The 25735-nt window shown below is 38.3% G+C and overlaps 2 protein-coding genes across 19 annotated transcripts in view; one reads left to right on the forward strand and one right to left on the reverse strand.

Moving 5' to 3' along the window:
* The window catches only part of LOC129718965 (peripheral plasma membrane protein CASK), a 692936-nt gene that overhangs the window by 82706 nt on the left and 584495 nt on the right, over positions 1-25735 (reverse strand). The window lies entirely within an intron of this gene.
* On the forward strand, positions 22827-24161 carry LOC129718966 (uncharacterized). The gene is made up of 2 exons (XM_055670251.1): positions 22827-23712; positions 23773-24161. Exons 1-2 carry the CDS (start codon positions 22899-22901, stop codon positions 23790-23792), a joined length of 834 nt encoding a protein of 277 aa, XP_055526226.1. The 5' UTR covers positions 22827-22898; the 3' UTR covers positions 23793-24161.

A 25735-nucleotide genomic window follows, 5' to 3' on the forward strand; every position in this document is an offset into this window, starting at 1 on the left:
TCCATAGGTTGCTATTGAATTTCATTGCAATCGGATTGTAACTTTGTCCGTTTTTCAAAAAAATGTGAAATCACATAATGAAAGTAAACATATTGACTTTCTCCTAACGATCACTGGCTAATTAAAAGCTAGAAAAGTGATCCAAATGGCCGAATGTCATATACTACTCGACTCAGTTCGACGAATCGAGCATTTTCTGCATATAAGCAAATATAGGTGTATATGTTTGTGTGTGGGTGTGTACGTGTGTACGTGTGTATGTGCACCTTTTTTTCGCACTCACTATTCTCAGAGATGGTCTGACCGAACCGATTTTAATGAAATCAACTGCAAATGAAAGGCCTAGTTGCCCTATAAGACCCTATTGAATTTTATTGTAATCTGATTTCTAGTTTAGAGGTTATGAATCAAAAGTTATGGAAAGAAACGTGTTCTGGAGACTATTTAATATCACTCATTTTTTCAGAGATGGCTGGACCGATTTTTATAAAATCAGTGTCATATGGATGGTGTTGTTGCCCCATTAGATCCTAATGATTTTTTTTTTCAAACGGATTATTACTTTGCCTGTTATGTTTAAAAATGTGAAATCCAGCTCTGAAAAGAAACATATTCCGAAGACAACTTGAACTCACTCACTTTTCTCAGAGATGGTTGACCCGATTTCCACAGAATTAGTATCAGATAAAAAGACTAGCTGCCTCATAATACCCTATTGAATTTTGCTGTAATCGGACTGTAACTTCGTCTGTAATGTATCCAGATGTGAAAATCACGAAACTTCATTATCTTAGGAACTACACAACCGATTTGAACAATATTGATATCAGATGAACGGGCTAGTTAAGGGTTAACTGATGAATTATGATTGAACACGTGGTTTCAAAGTTCAAAGCTGCCCTATACGTTATCTTTTCATTTGATTGTAATCAAACTTAAGCAATTGTTATGTTTCTCTTCGAAAACAACGAAAGTCTATTATCTCAATTATTACACGACTTATTTGAACATAACTTGTATCATACAAACGAGTCATCTCTCAAATCTACAAATAACAAACTTCATAACAATTTGATATGTTGTTCAAAAGTTTTGGAAAGAAAAGAAATTCAAAGACTATTCAACACCTTACCTGCTTTGATCAATATATATGGCCTCAACATGATTTAAATGTGGTATCGTACTATCTGAACGTTCCCGGTTTCGCTCGTGATTAAATTGTTCGAAATTAAGAGTCATTTCTTTTATTTCGCTATTTCTTAAGCACTAACATTACGTCAAATTTCATATTTTATACTTTAATTACAACATCAATATTTCAGAACCCAAAGAGTGAATAAACCTCTATTGGATTTAAGCATTCATGTAAATCTATTTTTACAAATAATAAGTTTGAATGAGAAAGGCTGAGTCTGACCGCTAGGTGGATTAATTTAGGTTTTTTTTTATACATACACAGACTTCGCAGCCGACTGTTAAGTGTACAGGACAATTGCGGGGCTAGCGCTACGATCCTACTGACACTAACAGTCTCTCCCGAGCCGAGACTCGAACCTACGACGACTGACTTGTTCGGCCAGCAGTGTACCTCGAGACCATCTGGGAGTCATCTCAAAAAGATAAACAAACTCGATGGAGAGTTGCCATAGGAAAAAATAAGCAGATACCTATTTCAAACTACGACTACGACTAGGAGATTTTTTAAACTTACGAAGCCTGTTCGCGAGTGCAATAGATTCTAAACAGCGAGTCGGTACACAGGAAAAAAAAAACAATAATGCCAAATACTACATGGTATACAGCCTTAGGGGTTGTATGAAATGGTGACGTAGGACAAATATAAATATTCATTTTAAATCTTGTTTAACATATTTCTCTGCGCCTGTTATACACCGTGTATCTTAAATAAGTATAAGGGCTCCACTTGCTATCGTGTTAAGAAAAAGAATGAAGTTGAAATTTCTACACGCAGTCTTTTGTATCGAGTTGAGCGTGGATTTTTGCATTGAAGGCGTGGCCACGCAGTTTCGAGATATAGAAACGAAATAAAGCACCTTCGATACTACTGAGTGATTTTCAAAAGCACCAAAAAAAGTTTGCGCTTTCCCGATGCGAAAATTACTCTGGTTCTTAGATTAATCAATTTGCGTTATTGATATTTGACCGATAACGGTGTTCGAGTGGGCACAAAGGAACAATTGAACCGTAAAATCACCCAATTTAGCAGTGAAATTTCTCAAAATGAGAGTTATATCTTGCTACGATCAAAGGCAGCACTACTGTTCATAACTCTTATCTTCAAGCATTCATAGTTCTGAAAAGAACTGATTCAGGGTGGCCACTCATTTTACATCTTCGAGTTCCCGCATTTTTCCCGACTTTTTCCCGCATGATTCCAAGAAGTTCCCGATTGTCAGAAATGGTAACTAGGTTATGTTCTATCGACGGCATATCATTTCTACCGAACTTGCTCGGGACATTATACACAAACAGTTGATTAGTTACATAAAATGTAACTTTTGCCTTTTCATAGTAGACAGGTTAAATATAATTTTTGCGATTTTCTCAAATTTGCAAATCTTCCATTAAGCAGTCAATAATCGTGTTAGCTATTCTGTGCATTCATTATGTTTGTCTATCTGTCTTCTTGAAATATGATATAAGCACCATTCAACGCATAACAACCTATTAGGGCAACAACAACAAACAAAACAGCACTTTGCGTACAATTTTTTTTCCGTTGTTCAAATCATCGGAAAAAGTCATGGGAAGGTAAATGTAAACATAAAACTACTTAACCTAAGAGTAAAAAATATTTTGATTGAATTGATTATTTAGGAAACAAAACTTGTGACATGGATTAGTGTTTTTTTTTCTTATATTAAAGATAATGATATTCTACGTTCAGGAAAAATACTGCGATTCTACTGTATTTCGTTTATCACGCGTTACATAGATTAAAATCTTTTCAGAAGTGAATTCACAACTGTTTCAGCATTTTGATTTGTTAGTCCATCAAAGTTGCATCTCTATGGTCATCTGCAAACATCTTCAACTTGTTTGCATCCAGCGCTCAAAATGGTCAAGCTTATAGAAAAAATGATATTGGGGACCAACATTTCAAAATAAGTGATTTCGAAAATTAGGAAGATAACCTGGAAATCAGAAAAAAGATCTTAAATTATTATTTTTCAAATTAAAATTCCTTTACTGCACGAACATGTCTTGCAGAAACCGGTGAAAAGAAAACAAATTAATTTTTAATTTCTTTTGAACTTTTCAAAAAAAAAAAATGTTTCCTGAAACTTTCCTAAATCCTTTTTATTAGGATTTTTTCTAAAGAATTTTTGATTTTTATTTCTCCATGATCATCAATGTTCAGTTTACATTATGCAGTTTTTAAAAAATACAATAAGATTTTTCAAAAATCAGCTCTTCAAAATGTTTAATTTAGAATATTTTTGATATTCAACTACTGCCAACAACTTTGCCGAAAACATCGCACCAATCAAACAAATCGTTCTGGTTTCGAAAAAAAATTCTTCAGAAATTTTAACTTCTTCGGTGTTCAAACAATCAACGTTGTAACATTTGGCAACTTAGAATTTAGAAAATAAGCTTTTTGAGATATTCAATCAATTTTTTAAATAGTACTACCATCTACAGCTTTGCCGGAAACATCACACTAATCAAGCTAATTATTTTGGCTTTAAGAATATTTAAAGTATTTTTGTTTATTGGTCACAGATTGAGCAGCCTACTGTTTAGTGCACTGGGCGATTGCAGGGCTAGCGCTACGATCCTGCAGACACTAACAGTCTCTCTCGAACCGAGACACGAACCTACGACGACTGACTAGTTAGGCCAGCATCGTACCCTAAGATCAGTTGCAAAACAAAAAGCATGTAAAAAGTCGTATGCAACAACAAATGAAATAAATAAAATGTTTTCTTGAAAAACCTCCCAAACGATTATGCTGTTTTCTAAGAACATTTTTGATTGTATTTACATCGAAAATAGTTTTTTTACATTCAAATTGTATAATTTACAGAAAAAAATACGAATTTGAAATATGTACAAAAATTAGTTTTTCAAAAATTCCAAAATAATGTTTGCTCTATTTTGTGTCAAGTTTGTAATGTTTTTTTCAATTACCTGCTCCGCATAGTAAGTTCGTCCCAAACCCAAATTTACACCAGCATTCAGTTTCTAAGCGGAAATGGTAGGTAGTTTCGCTAGAGTACGCCAAATATTCTTCAAAATGACAAGCTGAAATAAAAATCTATTTGGAAAACTGGAGAATCAGAACTGTGTTTCACTTATTTCATCCTCAATTTGTTTATTCAAATAACTACTAGTAACTAGTAATGTTAGTAAGATTGTACAGTGAATCTTATTTTGCATTGCTCTTAGAAATTGAAACAGTTTCTATTGTACATATGAGAATTTATGACTGATCCTCCCACTAAAAACGTTTTCTCGATAAACTGGCAACTTCCATTCCCAGACTCCGGACCGGTTTTCGACCCTGGTTTCAATTCGCTTTACCATCTTGAGAAGTCCCACAGAGTCCATTCAATTTTTTTAGATAACACGTTTTATGCTATTCTAAGACATTTGGTGTCAACATTTATTTTATTTGAAAAGCAGGACTGATAAGCTGGTCAGCGGGTCAAAAAAAAGTAAGTTTAGTGACTTTTTTGTTGAAAAATTGACTGCTGAAGAAAAATGTGACTTTTAAGGGGCCAACTTGCAGTCCTGCACTTCCAACTTCTCCATCATTTGTAATTGCATCATATACAATACTTTGAAAAAATCTTGGTAAAAAAATCCCGATTAAATAAAAAAATTCCCGACTTTTTCCCGACTTTTTCCCGCATTTTTCCCGATGTAAGTCAATTCCCGACTTTTTCCCGCATTTCCCGTTTTCCCGATTAAGTGGCCACCCTGCTGATTCCATATTTTTCAACTAGAAATGTGTGCTACAGAACGCTGATGATCGTACCACCGGTATATTTCGAATATTTTGCTTGGCCGCACATAATAAATTTACTCTCTGCTCTGTCCTCTGGTAGCTGTGCCAGCAAAATATCCTGCAGCATACGATAGTACTTGTTGCTGTCGTATGCAAAAAAAAAGGTAAGGTGTTCCGCAGTGCCTGAATGCCGCGTACCATTAACAGCCATACTCGCTACCGTGTAACGAACAAAGATGACGTGGCCACGCAGTCTCGAGAAAGAGAAAAGAAACAAAACACTTTGGTGAGTCTGAATATATAGGCAGTGGAATTTATTCCGTCCATGTTATTGTTATCCGTGCTTGGGAAGCAAGGCAATAGCGAGGGAATTGTATGGGAAAGCTTGACCTTGGAATTTTTCATCCATTTTCACCATCAAGCAGTAAAGCAACAATGTAAAACATTATATCAAACACTTGTCACACATTTTATCTATCCACCGACACATAAAAGACTAATATGCATTAAGTCGTTCGCTTGCTATAATCGTTTGAAATCTGACGCAGCATTTGCCAGTTTCATTTTCAATTTTACAAAATGTAATCTAGCATAGAAAACATAGACATAGTCCTACGTCAAAAAAAACAACCTTTGCTCAGTCAGTTTGGCCTATAGGAAATGGCGTGACCCTAAGACCCAAGATCCTAAGATCCTCGACAATGATATGATAATGACGGAGCCGACGAGAAGAGTGCTGAGAGGGTGTGGCCAAAAGTGGACATTAACCCCAGTATATCACAGTACCGGGTGTCGACGGTCAAAAGAGGTAAAATGCAGTACTCAAGAGTGCAGAGCATGGTGTTTTTTTGTTTTCGTGCAATTAATTAAAAAGCGTGTCAAATGTTGATTATAGCCTTATCATGGTTCGGAGAGGTTTCAAGGTATTCAAAAATGCATCATTGCCGTCGTTCACAAACTACGTTACGCATGAAGGGGGGGGGGGGGAGGGGGGGGGGGTTGAGTCAGCGTTGCTTATTGTTACGTAGGGGAGATTTGTGTACGACGCCTTTCGATGTAGGAAGATGAATGATCAATCCACCTAAAAGTGAGATAAGATTGAGCTAGACGCGTGGTGTCTTCGGCAAAATTTTCGGTGATCTCAAAACAAGAAAGTTTGTCAAAGACATTATGTTTCTATCTCTTACATATTACGAGCAACATAGAGTTTTCTATGAAGAGGCACTGAAAATAAAAATTTTTGTTATAACTCTTTTCTCACATTTTTTAGAATTTTCAAACCTTCTACAAAGTTATCAGCCATCCAAAAGAGCATGTTTATGCTGAACACTGTTAGTTTTATCTTCTAAAATAAAAAAGTAATTTGACATATTTCGATATTGTTGGGGATACTCCACTTCAACCATCTCCAAATTATGCAATTTTACGCAAGTTGCAGTTCCATGCGACGAAATAACTATCTTAAGACTTTCAATTGAAAGTACAAACTTTTGTATGTCAGAGTATGTAAACAGCCTTTTCGATTGTTTTATAGTAGTAGTTTTAAAAATATTCAGCGCAGAAGTCTTTAAAAATATCTACCGGCTTACTAGATAGCAATTGCGAAATAGTAGGCTGTTGCATGGTTCAAACTGCTGAATTTACAGGCTGAATTTACAGGCTGAGATAGAAACAAAATGTTTTCCGCAAAGTTTCTTGTTTTAAGATCACCTTAAGTTTTGTCGAAGAAACCACCCGTCTATCTCATGAATGAAAAGTAAAGTTTCTACCTCACTTAGGTGGATTGATCACCCATAAAATATCAAAAGATGCATTTTTGAATATCTTGAAACTTCTCCGAATATACATTATGGCTATAATCAACATGTGAAGCGCAATCTGATTAACTGCACGTAAACGGCAGAATAAAACACTGTGGAGAGGGATGATTAGATCCAACGGAAAAATTTTGACGACAACGAAGACGAATACAAGGGAAACCAATCGGTTCAGCTCAAGGTCGAGCTAGATACACGTGACTAAAAAAGCTACAACTTTAACACAAGGGTGAATAACGTAGAAAAAGAGAGCCTTTTCACTTACTTAAATTAATATACACAAAAAAAAAAGATTACAAAATTTATATAGAAGGTTAGAAAAATATCATTTCTTCCTAGAGGCCAGCATAACAAGCCGATGTAAGTCTTTCCTTGACAAAAAAAACTGTATATGACCCCTGTTTAGCTAACGTATCGGCTTTTTCATTGCCTTTCACTCCGCAGTGACCAGGAACCCAGTATAACCATACTTTGGTTAAAGTACCATTGGTTACTTTCTGCCAGTTGTTCCAGTGAAAGGATGCACTCCCATAATAGCTTAAAGGTACATGTGAAGACTTATAAAGGTCTTATTATTGCCTGGTACAACCAATAAATTCTGCCAAAAGCTCTGCTGCTCGCCCAGAGGCACTCTTAGTTTTACCGATGACACATTCATTCATCGGCGAATCTGACCACTTCGAAATTTAGCTCAGTTAGGTTTCTAAGTAGCTGGTCTACAACCAATGACTTTCAGCAAAGGCGACAGAACTCCACATTGCGGGCATCCCTTAGTTGTGTTCCTTGTGAGGGTAGTATTACCCAATACTGCAGTTATCTCATGACTATCGAGCATTGTTCAAATCCTTTTTGAGGTATATGTATCGAATACATGGCATCTCATTGCGTTCAGCATTGAGTGATGGGATACCTTATCAAAAGCTCTCTCTATGTCTAAGAAATCAGCTAGTGCGATTTCTTCTGCATCTTTAGATTTCGCTATTTTTTGTCAGCATATGTATTGTGTCGACTGTTGCCATGTTGCTACGATATGCAAACTGATACCTACTCAGCGAAAAGGTTTTTAGGTACGTTGATTTGACGTGGTGGTCAATTAGTTTTTCCATTATTTTTAACATAATGGAGGTTAGAACAATTGGAACTGTTTTGTCGCTTTTGGTACGAAGATCACTCTCGTTTTTCTCCAATTAGTGGGTATCAAGTGTCAGACTGGCCTCAAATATCCCGTTATAAATAGAACTATTACCCTTCACCGTTGAAGTATTATTGGTACTAATCCATCCAGTCAAATGAGTCAATTACCCATTCCACTTTCGATTCAGTGAAGATATCGCAGGCTATGTAATGACCATTTGTCCTAGCGATAGTCGAACCAGTACGTGGCGCATTTAAGTCCTGCGTTTCTTCTTCTAGAATAGATCGTGATCCTGGGAAATGTTTCTCTATTATAACATTGAGTGTTTCAGCAGTAAAAGTACCGTCGTCCTTCTTTATTCTGCCCAAGCCATTCGAGCAATCTTTGGACAGAGCTTTGTGTAGGTTCACCATTACACTAGGAAAGAAGCGGTCTTTTGAAACCAGTAGATAGCCGTTTGCTGTATGTCACTTGTACAACACCACTTATTCGTTTCTTGATAGAGAAATCAACGAACACGATGATACTTTCACGGCGACTTGCTATGGAAATGTTTGCAAGTCGAAACTACTTGCAGTGCAATTAAAATTTACTTAAAGTTTGGGACAAAAATCTGTGCGAAGTCGCCAGGAATTATGGTACAAAGGAGAAAATATTAATACTTCACACCGCGTACCGTGTGATCTCCCTGATGCTTCCTCGCATATCCCGCCGCTGTCACCAACGTGACAGCTTATTTTCCGGGTTCTAACTATTTCAACCAATGCAATGGTGAACCTTTCGGTTTTTGTGATAGCAACTAGGAAGTTTAGAGTTTTGAAAAACATTTGGCTCTCTTCGTTGGAGTTTTTAAGTTTTTTGTAGTTTGGTTTTTCAATTTTGTTTTTTCGATTATTCATTTAAAGCTTTCAGTTTTTAACTTTTATCTTTCAATCTTGAATCTTGTTTTGTCCCTCGCATCAGTTAACATTCGTGTTTCGAAGCTCGAAAAGAGACGTTTGAAATTCAAACTGAAAGACTACTAAATTCAGATTTAAACGTTAAATGGCCGCAGAGTAATTGATCGCCAGGTTCGTTGCTTTTGCGTTTGCTTACGGAAAAACTTCATTTAACACTTAAACTCTGCTTTTGAATACCCTTCAAATGTAAGACCTTTTATTTCAGGTTTTTCAATATTTTTTCTAAAACTTAAAACAGTTACCTGCAATTTATTCCAAAAACATTCAAAATCGATGAATTGGTTCAAAAGTTTTTTTGCTAAATTCTTAGTGAATCGAGGATAAAGCTCAGAAATCATTTTAAAGTGTGTAGTTGTTTGTATTGCACAAAAATTATATTTTCATGAAGATCAAAACACGCGAACGAGAGCGTAGCACAGCGAATTTTTCGGTAGCTGATGTTCGTGAGCAGTCTGCACTTCATGATCGTTCTATGACAGATTTTGTGGGAATTTGGTTGATATATATATTATATGTATTATCAGGGATTTCAAATTAAACTTATTTGTGTTTCTGACACCTAAATCATACCTTCTTGCTTAACTTTTTATGTGACTTTTCACTCATAAACTACACAGGTGCACTCGAGAAGCTCAAACCGCAAAAAAATTAAAATTTATAGCTATTCAATAGGCTGTCCCAAAAAAAATCGATGTTGAAAAAGTCAACATCGATTTTTTTTGGGCCAGCCCCAAGGATCTTTTTTTATGTAAATTTTCGTCTTAAATTCCGCTTTGCAGTAAAAATTTCAGTTCTTGATCAAAAAAATTTTTTATATGTGTTTTAAAGGGTTTTATCTAAAAATTATAAGGAAAATTCACTTTTTTGTGATGTTTAATGGGCTCTGGGAGTCAAAAAACTGAATACAATGCTGAACCAAACCTCGCAAAATATTCAAAAACAACCCCACAAAAATAAAAAAATGTACGAAAAAATGTAGGAATCGAACAGAATTGAAAAAAGTGCAAAAAAGTGGGTTCGCAGCTTAAAAAAGTCATTTTTTCATAAATCATGTTTGGGCAACCTGAAAACGACCTTTTAGAAAGTCGAAATGTTCTACAAAAAAGCTATAAATAACATTTTCTTTCTATTTAGGGCTGAGCACCTTGACTTTTTCAACATCGATTTTTTTTGGACACCCTACTATTCAACCATTCCTGTGAATTCTGGTGTCCCTAGCCGTTTTTTTAGAGACTTAATGAATTTGCTCGTGAACATAACGTTAAAGCGACGAACCCGGCAAGCAATTTCTGTACGTCACACTCTCGTAAGTTGATGCATTTGGGTAAAGGTTAGTGGCATCAAAATTCATAGGAATTATTGATTAGCTATAATCTTTCATTTTTCCCGATTTGAGCTTTTGGAATGCACTTTTTTCCATTTTGTCGACCAGTGATTTTTTGACTACTTTTGTTGACAAATATTTGACAATTTTTTGAATGACTTTCGGCAACTTTTGGGTGGTTTTCAGCGACCACTTTTTATTGACTATTCATTTCGTGACGACTATTTAACAAACTTTTGTGGACATTTTGAACATCATGCAGATTTTTTGAAAGGTTTTTGTAAGTCTTTAAGAATCAGCTAACGCCTTTCGCGAATAGTTGCTTTTGACTTGGTGTTGTTTGTGGATTATTGATAAATTCATGGTGTTCTTTCGACGACTTTCCTATCATTTACTGATAATTTCTATAAATGTTCAGGTTTTATTTTGAAAATCTTGAAAATCTTTTGAAAATTTTTTGGGGAGTCTGTGACAATCTTTTAGTCTACTTTAGAACGTTTGACTCATTGATTTTTTTCGAGTTTTCGGATTTATCAATTTGATTATGATAACTTTGTAAAGCTTCAAGGTTTTTTTTATAAACGATCGAGTTTTTCAAATGTTTTTTCACGATTTGTTGAGGATTTTCATTAGTTTCTCGTTAACTTCACTGATTTTTCCCCAAATTTAAAAAAATTAAAAATTTGTGACTACTCTTTGGAAGTTTGGAACTACTTTGAACGATTTGTGAACGACTGTTAAGCAACTGTTTGTTGATTTTTGGGATCTCTTGAACGACATTTTGATGAATGTATAGCAATTTTTAGTCCTGGTTGCTGTTATTTTGCTAATGTTACGATGAAATTCGAACTTTCACGACTTTTTTTATGGATAGTTGGTAGTTACCGATGACTTTTACGAATTTTGTTAATTTAATGACGACTTTTGCACAAATTTTTACTCACATTTTGATGGCTTTGCTCCAAATTTTTGTCTATGGCTGTCTATGACTGTACGACAATTTCATAACTTTGACAATCATTTAAGTCTTTTTAGAAGAGATTAAAACTTGCTTAAGCTAAAAAAGCGAAGAACAATGCTCCAGTCAAATATTCCGAGTATGTTTAATCAGCTGCTTACGTTTCGAATGAATCGAAAATGATGAGTACAAAGCATGAAGAATAACGTTTTCAGATGGCAAATATATCCTATCATCATTTACTTTTGCCTTACAATCCATTAAGTAATTGTTAATAGTAATTTTTTGACTGTATTTAATTAGCAATTTTCTGGTGTTTCTCAACCTTTCTATAATTTTTTCGAACGATTTTCGACAATTTTTTGAAGATTGTTTGGCGCCTAGATATTGGTTTTTGATTAACTTTCTAGCATTTTTTTGCCAACAAATTTAGTGTCTTCAGGACTTCCTAGTATTTTTCAGCCATTTTGGCGACTATTTTACATGTGATTCTGGTGTAATGGTTAATTTTTTTCCATTTATTTTTTAACATTTTAGAATTTTGACTAGCGAGTTTTGTGTGTTGATTTGATTTCCAAATTTACAACCTTCATGAACAAATTCATCCAAAACGTAATTAGTTTTACACTTCAATATTCAAAAAATGCAGCGCAAGTGAACACCGAATATCACAACAACAACCACTAGCTGTCACTCATGCGTGGCGCTGCTCGTGATACACTTTGATGGGATGGCAGTCCGGTTATCATCACCTGTTCAAGAACAGACCAAAAATCATAGACTGTCAGCCCACAGGCTTGAAAGACACCGCAACGGACGGACAGTCGCAAACAGCTGCTTTTGTTTATCGGGGAAAATGTCGGCAGTTGGTTTCGAAGTTGGGAGGATGGGCTGAAAATTCGAAGGTAATACCCAAGTGGCTTATCTTGATTAACACGTAGTTGGCCCATAATTGGATTCCATTCCGTCAGCTTGGATGAGGCGCGAGCTGCTGGAAAGCGTGATGTGGGTCGACTTTTTTACCGGTATCCGGAGCCTAATTTTGGCCAACAACGAGCGTGCAGCTTGCCTGACAGGTTCTTAATTTGGTTCACTTCAATTTTGACGAATGCGCGGGAAGGAGGTGGGATTGGCTTACAACGAGACAAGACAGAAAATGAAGATATGCAAAATATTACAAATTCGGCTGACTTTTTCATCTACAAAAAAATCTGTATTTTCTGTGAGTTTTGCGGTTGGCAGAAACTGAGCTTTACTTTTAGCGAAGTACATTTTTAGAAATCAGAGAAAAGACTAATTTATCTAATTGATCCTCCAGGCTAAGCAATCGATTCGCATGTTAAACCAAAAAACTCAGTCTGCTCCTCCCTCACGTCGTTACTGTTCCATTTTTGCTCAATCGCCACAGCAGCATGTCTGGCCGTGCGGGCGAGAAAAAGTAATTGAAAATCTGCCCCGAAGGGTTCTCGAGCGTGTGCTCATCAAAACAAACTGTGTATAGACGGCGGATAGTGTAGAAAAACCAGGCCAGGCAGATGTCGTTGGCAGTTCGACCTAAGGGCAAGAAGCAGGAATCCATTTTGGAGCCTTTATGTCCTCTTAGTTCACACTAACGGGAATCCATTCCATCCTGCTTGACATCGAGACCGCTATTATCCTACTTCTTGTGCTCGTTGTGCTTTGCAACCGGAAGCTCACCGGTTTAGGGTGGTTATTTCTAGTAAATAGCGGACATGTGTGCCACAACCGAGGGCACATTGCAGGGAAATTAAACATCGTTAATCGCGTACACACTGAGGTCTACTGGGGCGCTGCAGTTTATGTAAGAAGTTGAATTATGATAGCAGTTATTAGAGCACAGCTTGCGAGTAAAAAAATCAGAAGCACTGCTACTGTGTGTGAAAACTTTTCTTGTATCTTTATTTCCTTTTAGGAAATTTTTTAACATTTAACATAAAAAAGTTCATCTGATCTCTTTTTATGCTAAGATTTTTTACGACTTTTGATGACAACCCATGTCAGCAACACCACAGATATTGCATCACCTAAGTCGCTAGTGTCATGTTTGCCTTGTTTCAAGCTCGTTAGAGCTCTCGAAAAACAAACGACAATTTCCCCCTTCACACGGAACTGAGCAATTCCGCGGGAAAACGAAGCACCAATTTGTCTCCGGATCCGATTTCTCTGGTGGGCTTCACACATCAGAGCAAAGATATGCTAGACACGGATGGCAACTATAAGCTTTTTCGAGAGTGTGGCACGTTAACTTTGTGGCCTGGAAAGGTAGATAGCGAGTTTCTGGCTTCTGATTGAAGCACCGATACGCGAATATTGATCACTCCCCGGGAGACAACGCGATTGTATCTAGAGAGCACGTACCTCACTGATGAGCATAATTTGTAACAAAGTTCGGTCGCATCGAAAACTTTGACATCGTGAAATTTTCTGTTGCTGGGATTTCCTCCCGCGGTTGCAGAGAATTGCAAATTGATAGAGAATAGCAGTTGTTTGCGTCATCAAAATGCTCTAGAACAATTTTTTATTGTAAATTTATTTAACTTGCATAATCAAATTCAATTCACTTTAAAATTTATACTCTGCCAATTCAAACCACTTATTTTCTCACCCTGGACACTGCAACTGCTATGTGGCTTCCAATTCCGTGAAACATTTCACATGGTACCAATTGCCGAAACGGCCTAAATTGTAATTGATTTTTCCTCTGAGCCCAGGCGGGCTATAAAAAGACGGACGAAAAAGGGAGTATTTTTCCACTTCGAGCCACTTTTGGTGGATCCACTTGTGTTGGTGGGTCATGAATGAAACGGTTTTCGCAGGACTATGGATGATGAAAAGATTTTGGATTAATAACGGATCCGGTCCGGTTTGCGAATTGGGTTGCGAACGAGTGCCACCTTGCCCAACCTGATCCAGGCACTTTTTCTCTTCTCTGGTCAGCTCTGTAGACAATGTTTGTAGTGGCAGCAGCTAATATCGTCAAAATGGCAATCAAAATAATTGAACACGAAAAAAAGTTTATTCTTGAGAACATTTTGAGTAAAATATATTGCTAATAATTTTTTTAAGTTGAGACACTGATAAATGACGACCACTAGAAAAGATTGTGTGAAACTAAAATCCCTGCAGTAAGGAGTAATGACATCAGAGAGCCTCTGAAACACACAAGATTCGGGTGACTCCCTGGTTGAAACCGTGAGTTTCTAAACATCATCCAAAGGAGGCGCATAGTCTGCAATCCACTTTGCTTTGTCGTCAAAAGACCACGCGTCCCCATCGTAATCAGTCTGAGTAAATTTTTAAACCAAAATAAAACTTTGGGGATTCAAAACGAATTTCCATATCTCTGCTGAAGTAATTAAATATTAAACAACAGACAGGTAGGAAGATAAATGAAATTGGAATAATAAATAGATTTACCTAGAATTTCACTTACGAAGCGAAGATATGTTATCAGTTTTTTCATCAACATATGCACCTTCACTAAAATTGTAGAACAGAATGTAAAAACCTGATACCAACTATTGAATTACCATATCTAAACAAAAGATAACCACTTCCCCAGAAATATTTTATCCAACCGATATTCCGATTTGCATGCCAGTAAAGTCTTTTGGCCCCAAAGCTGTGCTCATGGCAAGTGCAACAGAGCGTACAAACCCCCCAGTTCCGGTTACTGCAGAAAGGGGTACACAAGTTGGGCATCTGGAACAGCTAGGAACAACAACAACCACACTGCTGAAGCTGAAGCCACAAAGGCCACCATGAAACTGCACCGAAAACTGACTTACCCACAAGGGAATTAATTTCGTTTTCTGGAACAATTCAATCCGCAGTCCAGTCCCTGACTGAACGTGTGCGATGTGTGTGAATAAAAGAGAACGAGTGTGTCGATGACCGTAAAACAAGTTCTTTAATAGCCCCATGAGCACGTACAAACATCCAACTTTGGTTGCAACTAGTGAAAAGTTTAGAACTGCAGTTATTGGAGACTTACGACCCTTATTCATAGTATTACCGACAGTAGATAAACATTCAGGAGAGAAAGTGAAAAACAATCGTTATAAAGTGAACATTTGATCGACTTATGTGCTAATAACCATTTAGAATTTAAGGAGAGAAGACTGATTCTGAAACACAAATCATGTTAGAAGAGTGTTTATCGTCCCTTCCGGCTTGGAGAATGTTATTTTAAATAAATTCAGACCTAACAACTGGAGTCACGTTGTCGGTTATCCCCACTGGGGCACACACGCATTGAGCACTTATTTTGAATGTTAGACAATCCTGCTTTCACAGATGAGCGTTTAGGGTCCGACGAACAACAGAATATCCAGCAGCGGAAACGTTTTGCTATTAGAACAAACGGCTGTTGTTCCGTTCTCTACTCGAGTGCCAAGGCTCTAGTAAAATCTGAGATTGATTTGAGTGGCTATACTTGAGACACTTCAGCATTCAGCTCAAAATTCGAAAACTGTTGAATTAAAGATAACGTGTACCGGCAGCGTGATGATTGCCTGAGTACAGTGCCGAACTCGATGTGGCCTCGAATTGGCCCGGCATTAAGGAAAGATAAAGCAAGGAAGGAAATCAACTTTCCGGCTCCGGTGGGGTTTATTATGAAACGGATCCTTGAGCGTGCTGACTTCATTAGAAAGCAATGCGGGATGGCAGGGCAATAGAGGCAATCGTGATACACAGCATAAACATTTATCGGCAGTCAAATTTTGATTTGCTTTCCACAGTTTGCGTTCTGCACGGAAAGACAGACGCTCGGAAGTAACGCAGTCCGTACGAGGGATTCATTAAATTTAAATAAGTGAAAACGTTGGATCGCTTTATTGTAATCAACAATCAGCGTCTTCGGCGAGAGGCTGGGTATTATTATTTGAAATTGTATGATTTTCTGTTTTTAGTGACTTCCTACAAAAGTGAAGATATATATTCATCACTTTAAAAAGATTTCCTGATGTTTTTTCTATAACTCATGCTAAAGTATACTCTGTTGTTAAAATACACGACTATTTTAACTTATGAAATGTCAAAAAAAATAGATATGTATTACACTGTTTAATATAAGAGCCATAATTTAGGTACAAAACAATCGACGAAAACTACTCTCCCAAATACTTTGCCGTCGACTATCACCATTTGCGAAGCAGTTCGTGAGGCACTACCAGGCGGGATTTATGGGTGCCCGCGCCACCACGGATCAGATATTCGCGGTTCGGCAGGTTATGCAGAAATACCGCGAATATAACGTGCCCATACATCATTTGTTCATCGATTTTAAATCGGCGTACGACACAATCGATCGGGACAAGCTTCGGACTAAAGGCTGAAGCCAAACGGATTGGACTGGTCATCAATGCATCGAAGACGAAGTACATGAAAGGAAGGGGTTCACGAGAGGACAGTGCTAACCTCCCACCTCGAGTTCAAATTGGTGGTGATGAAATCGAGGTGGTTGATGAGTTCGTGTATCTGGGCTCACTGGTAACTGCCGACAACGATACCAGCAGAGAAATTCAACGGCGCATTATGGCAGGAAATCGTGCATACTTTGGTCTCCGGAGGACGCTCCGATCGAGTAGAATTCGTCGCCGCACCAAGTTTACCATCTACAAGACGCTGATCAGACCGGTAGTCCTCTACGGGCATGAGACATGGACTATGCGTACCATTTTCGGTGGACTGCAGATGGAAAACGGAGTGTGGAGAAGGCGAATGAACCACGAACTGCAGGAGCTGCTTGGGGAGCCATCTATCGTTCACACCGCTAAGATAGACAGGTTGCGGAGGGCTGGGCATGTTGTAAGGATGTCAGACGACAGCCCGGTGACGATGGTTCTTGAAACCAATCCGTCAGGGACGAGACGGAGAGGTGCACAGCGGACAAGGTGGATCGATCAGGTGGAAGACGACCTGCGGACCCTACGCAGACTGCAGAGCTGGCGAACTGCAGCCATGGACCGAGTGGAATGGAGACGACTCTTACGTACAGCAAAGGCCACACCACGGCTTGGGACTGTTTGGTAAGGTAAGTACAATCGACGAAAGTCGTTCGAAAAAATTGTAAAAAAGTTTGAAAATACCAGAAAATTACTACCGAGAAAGTATAAATTCAGTGCAATATAGTTAAAAAATTACTGTTGAAAAATGATTTAATAGATTGTAAGGCAAAAGTAAATAACGATAAGATATATTTGTTCTCCAAAAACGTTATTTTTCATGCTTTGTACTCTTCATTTTCGATTCATTCGAAACGTAAGCAACAGATTCAGCGTGCTCGGAATACTCGACAGAAGCATTGTTCTTCGCTTTTTTAGCAATTTGTAATCTCCGTTGAAATTACTTAAATGCATGTCAAAGTCATGATATTGTTGAACAGTCATAGACAACCATTGACAAAAGAATTGGGGTAAAGTTATCAAAATATTAGTCACCGTACCTAGCAACAATCCAGAAAAAAGTCATAGCAATTTAAATTCCACCAAAACATTATCAAAGAACAGGACTGAAAATTGCCATAATATTCTCAAAATGTCGTTCGTTCGCTCACAAATTCAAAGTGTTCCAAAGTTATAGAAGCTATAATTTTTATTTTTTGAAAAATGGTGAAAAATCAGCAGAAAAAAACTAATAAAAACCTATAACAAATCTTGAAAAAACATTTGGAAAAAGTCGTCTGTGGAAAAAAAAAATCTTTAAGCGTTACAAAGTTATTACAATCAAGCATAGCATAGCATAGCATAGCATATTTGATCGCCCGTGTGTTGCCCGCGATTGACCAGAATCAGCTGAAATTGTACAAAGAACCGTCAAAATGGTGCCTAGGAGTAGCAAGCCATTTTCAGTGTACAATTCCTGGTGATCTTTCTTTTCACTGGTCAATAACGTAGCTGGCCACGCCCAATGCAGATCAATAGAGGAAGGGATATCGGGAGTGTTAGTTTAATACTTGTTGCTACTAGAGACCGAGGAATCCTCTGCATCATCCACAAGTATCAAAGGAAGGATTTAGTGTTAGTGGGAAGGAATTGATCTGGATCCATCGAGGTTGATGGTGCGATCTTTTCTACACAGATTCGCGCACGATAAGATTACTTTTCGATCTCTGGGCAACCGGCCACCAGGAGACGATATAAATAGAACCGCGCCACGATTGCTGTATCGGCATACAGGAGAATCGGAGTTATCTATGGCAACTTGTCAATCGTTTACAGTCTGTATTACACCAAACTTCACGTTTCATCTCGTGAACAATCTGAATTTCGTAGAACGCAACAACCGCACGCCGAACGCAAACTACGCAAATTACTGGTACCAGTGGAAAATATCATACCGCGTTTAATTTGTGCCCTGATGGGTAATGCACTAAAATAACCGAAATGGTGAAAAAAAAACAAAAAAAAAAAAAAAAAAAAAAAAACCCGCGAGCGAAGTTTTTGACCAGAGAGCCACCACGAGACACACCCGAGCATTTTACGATGTAGTGGTAAGATAGCCACAGTTAGTGCAATCAACATACCGCGCGCGAAAATGGACTGCCCTTTCCGAATGCAAACAAGAGCGTGCCGACCACTGGTCCAAAGACTCCCGCTCTAAAAAAAAAAAAAAAAAAAAAAAAAAAAAAACAGTCCATGTTTCTACAGTCCAAGTATAACCACCCCCCCTCCTTTCCCAAAAAGGGGGAGTGCCTATGTATACACAATACACCGAACCCACAAGTCTATTCGCAAAATGCCGAACCAGTCGATCGAAACAGGAATAGATATGTCATGCATGATGCAGGTTTCAGTGAATGTTTGAAAGCAAACATCGCTATAATTTGTACAAAAGTTCAGGCAGATTACATACTTAAAGCTCAACCCCAACCCAAAAAAAAAACAAAAAAAAAAAAAAAACATGAAAACCATGCAGAGCCCCGAGTCAATTCGCGAAATAAGATTATTTGTCATGCATTCAACGTTCCAGAGTAAATAGTTAAAGGTTTATAAATATTACAATAATTTGTCCAACAGCCAGGAAACTCAAATACTGGAAATGAAAAAAAAAAAAAAAAAAAAAGAAAAAAACTCCTACCAGAAAATGTACGGACCTTTTTTTTTCTTCTAGATTTCGAGCAAACTTTCGTTTCTCGAGCAGCTGCAGAGATTTTCCAAAACATCTGACACCACTGAATTTTCTTTTTAAATCGAGTTTTTTAGCTTCATTCGTGCAGTTCTTTGCTGGTACTCGGTTTTACATTCTAATATTATTTGACTATTCTTCAATTAAAAAAACATTTCAATTTGTGATTAGAGAGCGTTGAAGTTGAGTTAATAACATTTATTATAGAAACCACTAGGCAAAAAAATCATAATAATGGTAATACAAAACCCTTTACCGCAACACATCAATGCCATAACATTTCGCATTTGTATAATAAAGGTTAGCACGGATCAGATTGTGGATCGTGCCGGAAACTACTTTTGGCTACAGGAGGTACCAGGAGATGGTGATTGTTTGTTTAACGCGTTGGCACACCAAATTTATGGTGTTACTCCAAGCCATCCGCAATTCAAGAATTATAGCTTGGATTTGCGACGTACAGCTGTGGAGGAGATAAGGAGCCGATCTGAGCTATACGCCCCCTACATTCTATTAAATGGTGACGCTATGGAAGGTGCTTCTGATGCAGAAAGATTTGGATTTTATTTAGATCAGCTGGAGAATCCGGGATTCTGGGCCGGCGAAGAATCAATTGCGGCGCTTTCGTATTATTATTCCATCATCATAATCGTTCATGAAGAAAATGGAAAAATCGAGTTCAAGGCACGATCCGAATGCGACAACCAACCTATCTACAATATTTTTTATCGTGGTCAGGGAGGAGTAAATACGCACTATGATAGTGTTATTTGCATGCGTCGTCAAAATTACCCTGGCCGTATCGATAATAACACCCGTCAAATCGTATTGTTGGGCGACGGTATAACAAGAGTAACCACCTTAACCTTTGGTGAGGGTTTGAATACTTTATTGACGTCCATATCCCATCAGCTGACTAAGTGTGTTCCGACCGATGAAGGATTAAATATTTTACGTTATTTAGCTGCTGCCGAAATTGATTTGCAATCGGTATCATTTTTGAATTTGTGTGGCATTCTTTGTACTACCGTGGAAGATGTAAATAATTTTACATTTGGTCTAAGGTCAGGAGAACATAATGGTGGGCGATCCACCATTGCTGCGCTTTCGTCGCAGCTTGGAGTTGTCATATTTTTGCACAGTACCGCCCAAGACAGTCTTCGATACGGTCCGATCGGACAAAGGTCGCCCATTATTCTGCATATATTGGAAGATACCAGGATTACCCCTTCTGTCTATCGCAGTGTTGTTGATCTGGAGCATTCAGATACTCATTCCTGTATTGCGTCACCGCTTAAAAAACGCACTCTCTTAGATCCGATTGTTGTAGCGAGAAAAATTTTGAAAACAGATGTCATGGGATCCCCAAATTGTTCGGACTATCCAAAAGTCACCGTAAGTGCTAAAAAAGGATTGCGCTTTGCGTCTTTGAACGTAAATGGTTGTCGGGATCGTAGTAAGCAAGAGGGAATCGATGGTTATCTCATGTCTCAAAATGTTCACCTGGCCGTCTTACAAGAAATGAATTTAGAGTGTTCGGAGCTCCTCACATCGAATTATAAATGGTATATAGGATGTGCGACCCGAAGGAGAAAGCGAGGCCTTGCTATTGTTGTACGAAATGGCTTACCAGTTGAAATTAAAAAACATATTAGTACGGATCCCTATCTTCAGATGATGGAGCTATCCTGCCTGGTAAAATTAGATTCTTTTCTTAAAAAAAAAAAAAAAAAAAAAAAAAAAACCCCGATATTTTATTTATAGGTTGAGGATTCTTCCATGTTACTTGTTGTTATCAATGTACATGAACCTAATCAAAACAACGGTCACTTTTTTGCTAAGCTTGGGACGATGTTAAACAAAACATTAAAAGACCACCGAACTATCATTGCTGGAGATTTCAATTCTCAACTGAGTTGTAATAACCTTTCGGAAAATGAGGCTAGTTTGTTTGGTAAATATGCTGGACATGATAGCTTCAACGCGAATGGGCAGCAAATGAGGGCATTCTGTAATCTTTATTCTTTTGCTGTTCGAAGTACCCAATGTAATGCGTCTTTCAAGCGAACATGGACTAATGGAATAAGTTCATCCCAGGTGGACCATTTACTTACTCACTTAAGCTCTTGTTTGTACCTTCGACGTTTACAATGCACCGTGCCGGGGTCTGTCTCTTCTGACCATAAAGTCTTGCTTTGTAATATCGTCGAAAACCGTAAATCGAAAGCGATTAGAGGAAGGCAGAAGCTAGGTTTCCAAGCTACCATGAATATTGATGCTAATCTGCTGCAGAATGAAGAAGTGCGCGAGAGATATCAGAGACAATTGGCAAACAGTGTAGCTAGCAGAGCTACAGATGTTGACATAGATCAAAACTGGCGCAAATTGAGCGGAAAGATTAGTGGAGCCGCAGCTGCTGTTCTGTCAAGACGACCTCGGATACTTCAGGACAGAGAGGGTCGGCTTATCGTAGCTAAAATAAGGCGTTGCCAGTTTTGGCTCAATAGATCGGATAACCCTATATGGGCACACAGGTTAGCAGATGCCAAGGACGACCTCAGAAGGAAGAAGAGAGAGTCAGAGGAGAGAGAAACGATGCTGTTCTTCCAAAACTTGGAAAAGTACCCTATAGGCGAACGGATTAATCAGACCTTTCGATATATAAAGCGTTTCAAGAGTAAAGTTAACCGTCGTGTACTACCTCGCATACGACTCACAGATTGGACAGATATGAACAGTACCGGTCCTTTGATGATGCCTGAGTTTCCTACTGAAACAGAGGACGATGTTCTCCCTCCACCTCCCACCTTGAGTGAGATCCGAGGTATCCTTACCCGAATGAAAAACCACAAGGCTCCTGGTGTTGACCATATATACTGAGTACTTCAAGTATAGCGATGAGAACACCCTTGAGGAGTTGCATCGACTTCTCGTAAGTATTTGGACTGAAAACAAACTACCAAAAGAATGGAAACTCTCCATCATCGTGCCTATTCCCAAAGTTAAGTCACCGCAGACAATCGATGATTATCGTCGAATATCCTTGACAAGTGCCGCGTATAAGATATACGCTCTGTGGGTATTGGAAAAGTTGCGTGCAGTTGTTGGGCCGATAGGAGTGCATCAGGCTGCTTTCCTTTCAGGTCGGTCCACTATAGACCACTTGCATGTACTGCAGCGCGTATTACAAGAATACTGGAATGCTGGAAAAGCGCTAATTCTTATGTCGTTAGACATAGAGAAAGCGTTCGATTGTGTATCTCTCACTGCTTTGCCTGCTATTTTGAAGAGTAAGTCACAATTTATTTTGAATAACATAGATTTAATTAGTGGTACTATTTAGGAAAAGGTGTGCCGGTTTCCTTCATTAATCGCGTGCTGGAGTGTATTCGTGGAGAGCAGCAGCAAATCATGTGGCAGGGTCAAATGGGAGAGCGGTTCGAACGAGTTCGCGGGATCAAGCAGGGGTGTCCGCTTTCACCATTTATCTTCAATCTCATCATGGAATCGGTTCTGGAGTCTGTACAAGATGAAGTAGCTACGTTGCGCCTAAATCAGCTAGACCGCATAACTCTCCCCATGATTTTGGCTTTTGCCGATGATTTGATCATAGTTGCAGAAAACGTTGAAGATCTCGAGATAATATTAACAAAGCTTACTGAATATTTGGGCTACGTGGGGTTAAATTTAAACAACAGCAAGTGTAAAGTACTGGTTCGAGAGCCTATAGGCGATGCTCCAGACAGAATTATCATCAATGGACAAGAGTATGCTACTACCGACCCACTGCGATACTTAGGAGTCTATCTCACCCCAAGATTGGATCGACCAATGACTGTACGCACGCGATGCCGAAATTCGGTCCGAGTTGCCAAAGCGGTTATGCAGTTTCTGAGAAAGTATAAGCCAACGTGGGAAGTTGCCCGTATTATTTATGAAACAGTTATTGCTCCCGCTATGATTTACGGGACTCAAGTGGCAGTTCTAACTAAATATAGTCGTCGTTCGATTCGGGAGTATGAGAAGCAGATCGTCCATGGAATGGCTAGCTTATGCCGTGCTTCAGATTCTGGACAGACGGCAAAGTCTGTAAACACCCTACTTCAAAAGAGACGAATCACCAAAAAAATACGGATTTACCAAATGCGATGGTGGGGTCACGTGCGAAGACGAGAGAGATCACACCCGCTTAGGGTAGCCGCTCGTCTACAAGCTAGACATTTACGGCGGTGCAGACCGTCCTTCACTTGGTGGGACAGTATCAAACATAACATGGGACTATACGAGAATATGACGTACCAGGATTGGTTACAATTGGCTAAGGAAAAAGGACCTTATCATCTAAAACTACAGGAGCTCTATGAAAAACAAGAATCGGATGATAGTGAATGGGGTATGTCTAATATTTGATATCATAGCAACTGACTGTCATAAATGCAAATCTCATTTCCAGAGACTGACCTAGACTCCTGATGCTTGAGACCAATCACTGCACTGCACAGTTGGGCCAGACTGTTGACAAACATCGGTCACTGTAGCACATCATCGACCACTAATCGCAGGGTTCCTCTCACCAACAATAAATATTAGTTCACCACGAAACAGCGTCGAATCTTTAAACCGAAAATTCATCTACTCCTATTATGCTGCAGGTGAAAACACATATTGACCCAGTAATAGCAGAGTAGAGTTGGACTTCGTGCTTAATAGGTAGGATCGCAAACGGCAAATAAAAGCCATCCGTGGTCTGTATATGACCTATATAGGCACACAACAGGTAAAAGAAATTATTTGCAATATTGTTTTTATTTGGTTCTACGTTGAAACTAGCCGAATCAAGAATCCACGGTTCGCTCTTGGAAAAAAAAAGTTTCCAGTTGCTGTATCTAACTAGTTAACTTGGAGCCGTCTACACCGGTAGCTTACTCGTTCGGTAAGCGGGTGAATGCATGGCTGAAATGCTTCCTCGAGCTCGCCTATACTTTCTGCTTGCATGTAAAGGTAACACCATTCCGAATGATATTGAAAAATCGAAATATCAACAAAAATATCACTTGCAAATATTTGAAACACTGTGTAAATAAAGCAAAAGCCGTCACTTAGATGCGGAAGCAAGTATAAATCGATATCATAGATCGGCCCCATTAATCGAAAGGAGACGATATATCGAGCTGATACCGATGCTGCTTCACGAAAGCCCTTCAGCAATTCTTCACAATACCATTATCGCTCCGCGTGCGTTATTTACGTAATCTGCAACCAACCACAATAAGGAGAAAGAAAAACTTTCAAAAAAAACAAACAGAACAATTATATGGAAATATCATAGTGTCACGATGATACCGACAGTGGCGATCGATACCGATGATCGAAACGATAAATATTTCGATATTTCTATCTCGGACACAACCCTAATAGTAAATGAAAATGTCATTTTTGTGAGGGGCTCAATGATGTGTTTTCTGTTGTAATTACGGGTTGTACGCAAGAGTATCGAAGAGGTTGCGAACACATATGTTAATTCCAGAAAGCCGTTTGGTAGTTATAGTTACATGATGTAAAAAGCTTAATGTTTGTTTAAATCAAGACTCAATTGGCCTTAAATTGATGGACTTTTCCAGTCATTGTCGTTCTTAAGATTGAGGTGTGCCTTGCAATTCCGTAATGGACAATTACGCAAATAGAAGATAACATATGTGATCGCCCCCCTCAAGAAATCTGATACTTAGCTTCCAGCTTGACGAGTGGGAATCCAAATACTCTCGAAACCGTCCAGAACTCCGTCGGGGAGCCTCCGCTCCACTTTCGCATACATCACCGACCGCTGTGCACTAATGCTCCATACTCGAACTCACTTTACTTTGTAAAATAACCACTTTTTAATACAAAACACCGGAGCGAACATACACATCAACCACCATCCTGTAGCAGCGTTGCCAGTCCTCTCCGTTACAAAGTTATTACAATCAAATTGAAAAACCAGAAAAAAATGTATCTGTTAGTTAGCCGTTCTAAAATAGACTAAAAGATTGTTACAGACACCTCAAAATGTTGTTGAAAAGTTTTCAAAATAAAGCCTAAACGTTTATAGAAAGTCTAAGAAAGTCATACCAAGTCTTGAAGTTATCGAAAAAATAAGCTAAAATATGATATAACTTTGTAAAGAAAACTCCTGGAGATATATAGTCTTCGGCAAAAATGTTTGTTTTGTGTGCCCTAACAATTCCTCCGAACTACACTTTCGTGTAAAATGCAACTAACTAAAGTTAAGTACAAAAAACTAACTTTTAAATAAGTTCAATGTAATGTACTTCATAACTTTGTACCGAAAAAAGATAGGATTTTCATTTGTTCGACAAAGTTTCATATTTTTGAATTTTCTACAACTTTGCTGAATAAACTATTCTTCTATCTCT

The sequence above is a fragment of the Wyeomyia smithii genome, chromosome 1 (genome assembly GCF_029784165.1).
Source record: "Wyeomyia smithii strain HCP4-BCI-WySm-NY-G18 chromosome 1, ASM2978416v1, whole genome shotgun sequence".
NCBI classification, from domain to species: Eukaryota; Metazoa; Arthropoda; class Insecta; order Diptera; family Culicidae; genus Wyeomyia; species Wyeomyia smithii.

Coding starts and splice junctions, on each gene's coding strand:
- LOC129718966 (XM_055670251.1), top strand. CDS start 22,899: ATGATTTTGGCTTTTGCCGATGATTTGATCATAGTTGCAGAAAACGTT. Junction 23,713..23,772: donor ATCGGATGATAGTGAATGGG/GTATGTCTAATA, acceptor TCTCATTTCCAG/AGACTGACCTAGACTCCTGA.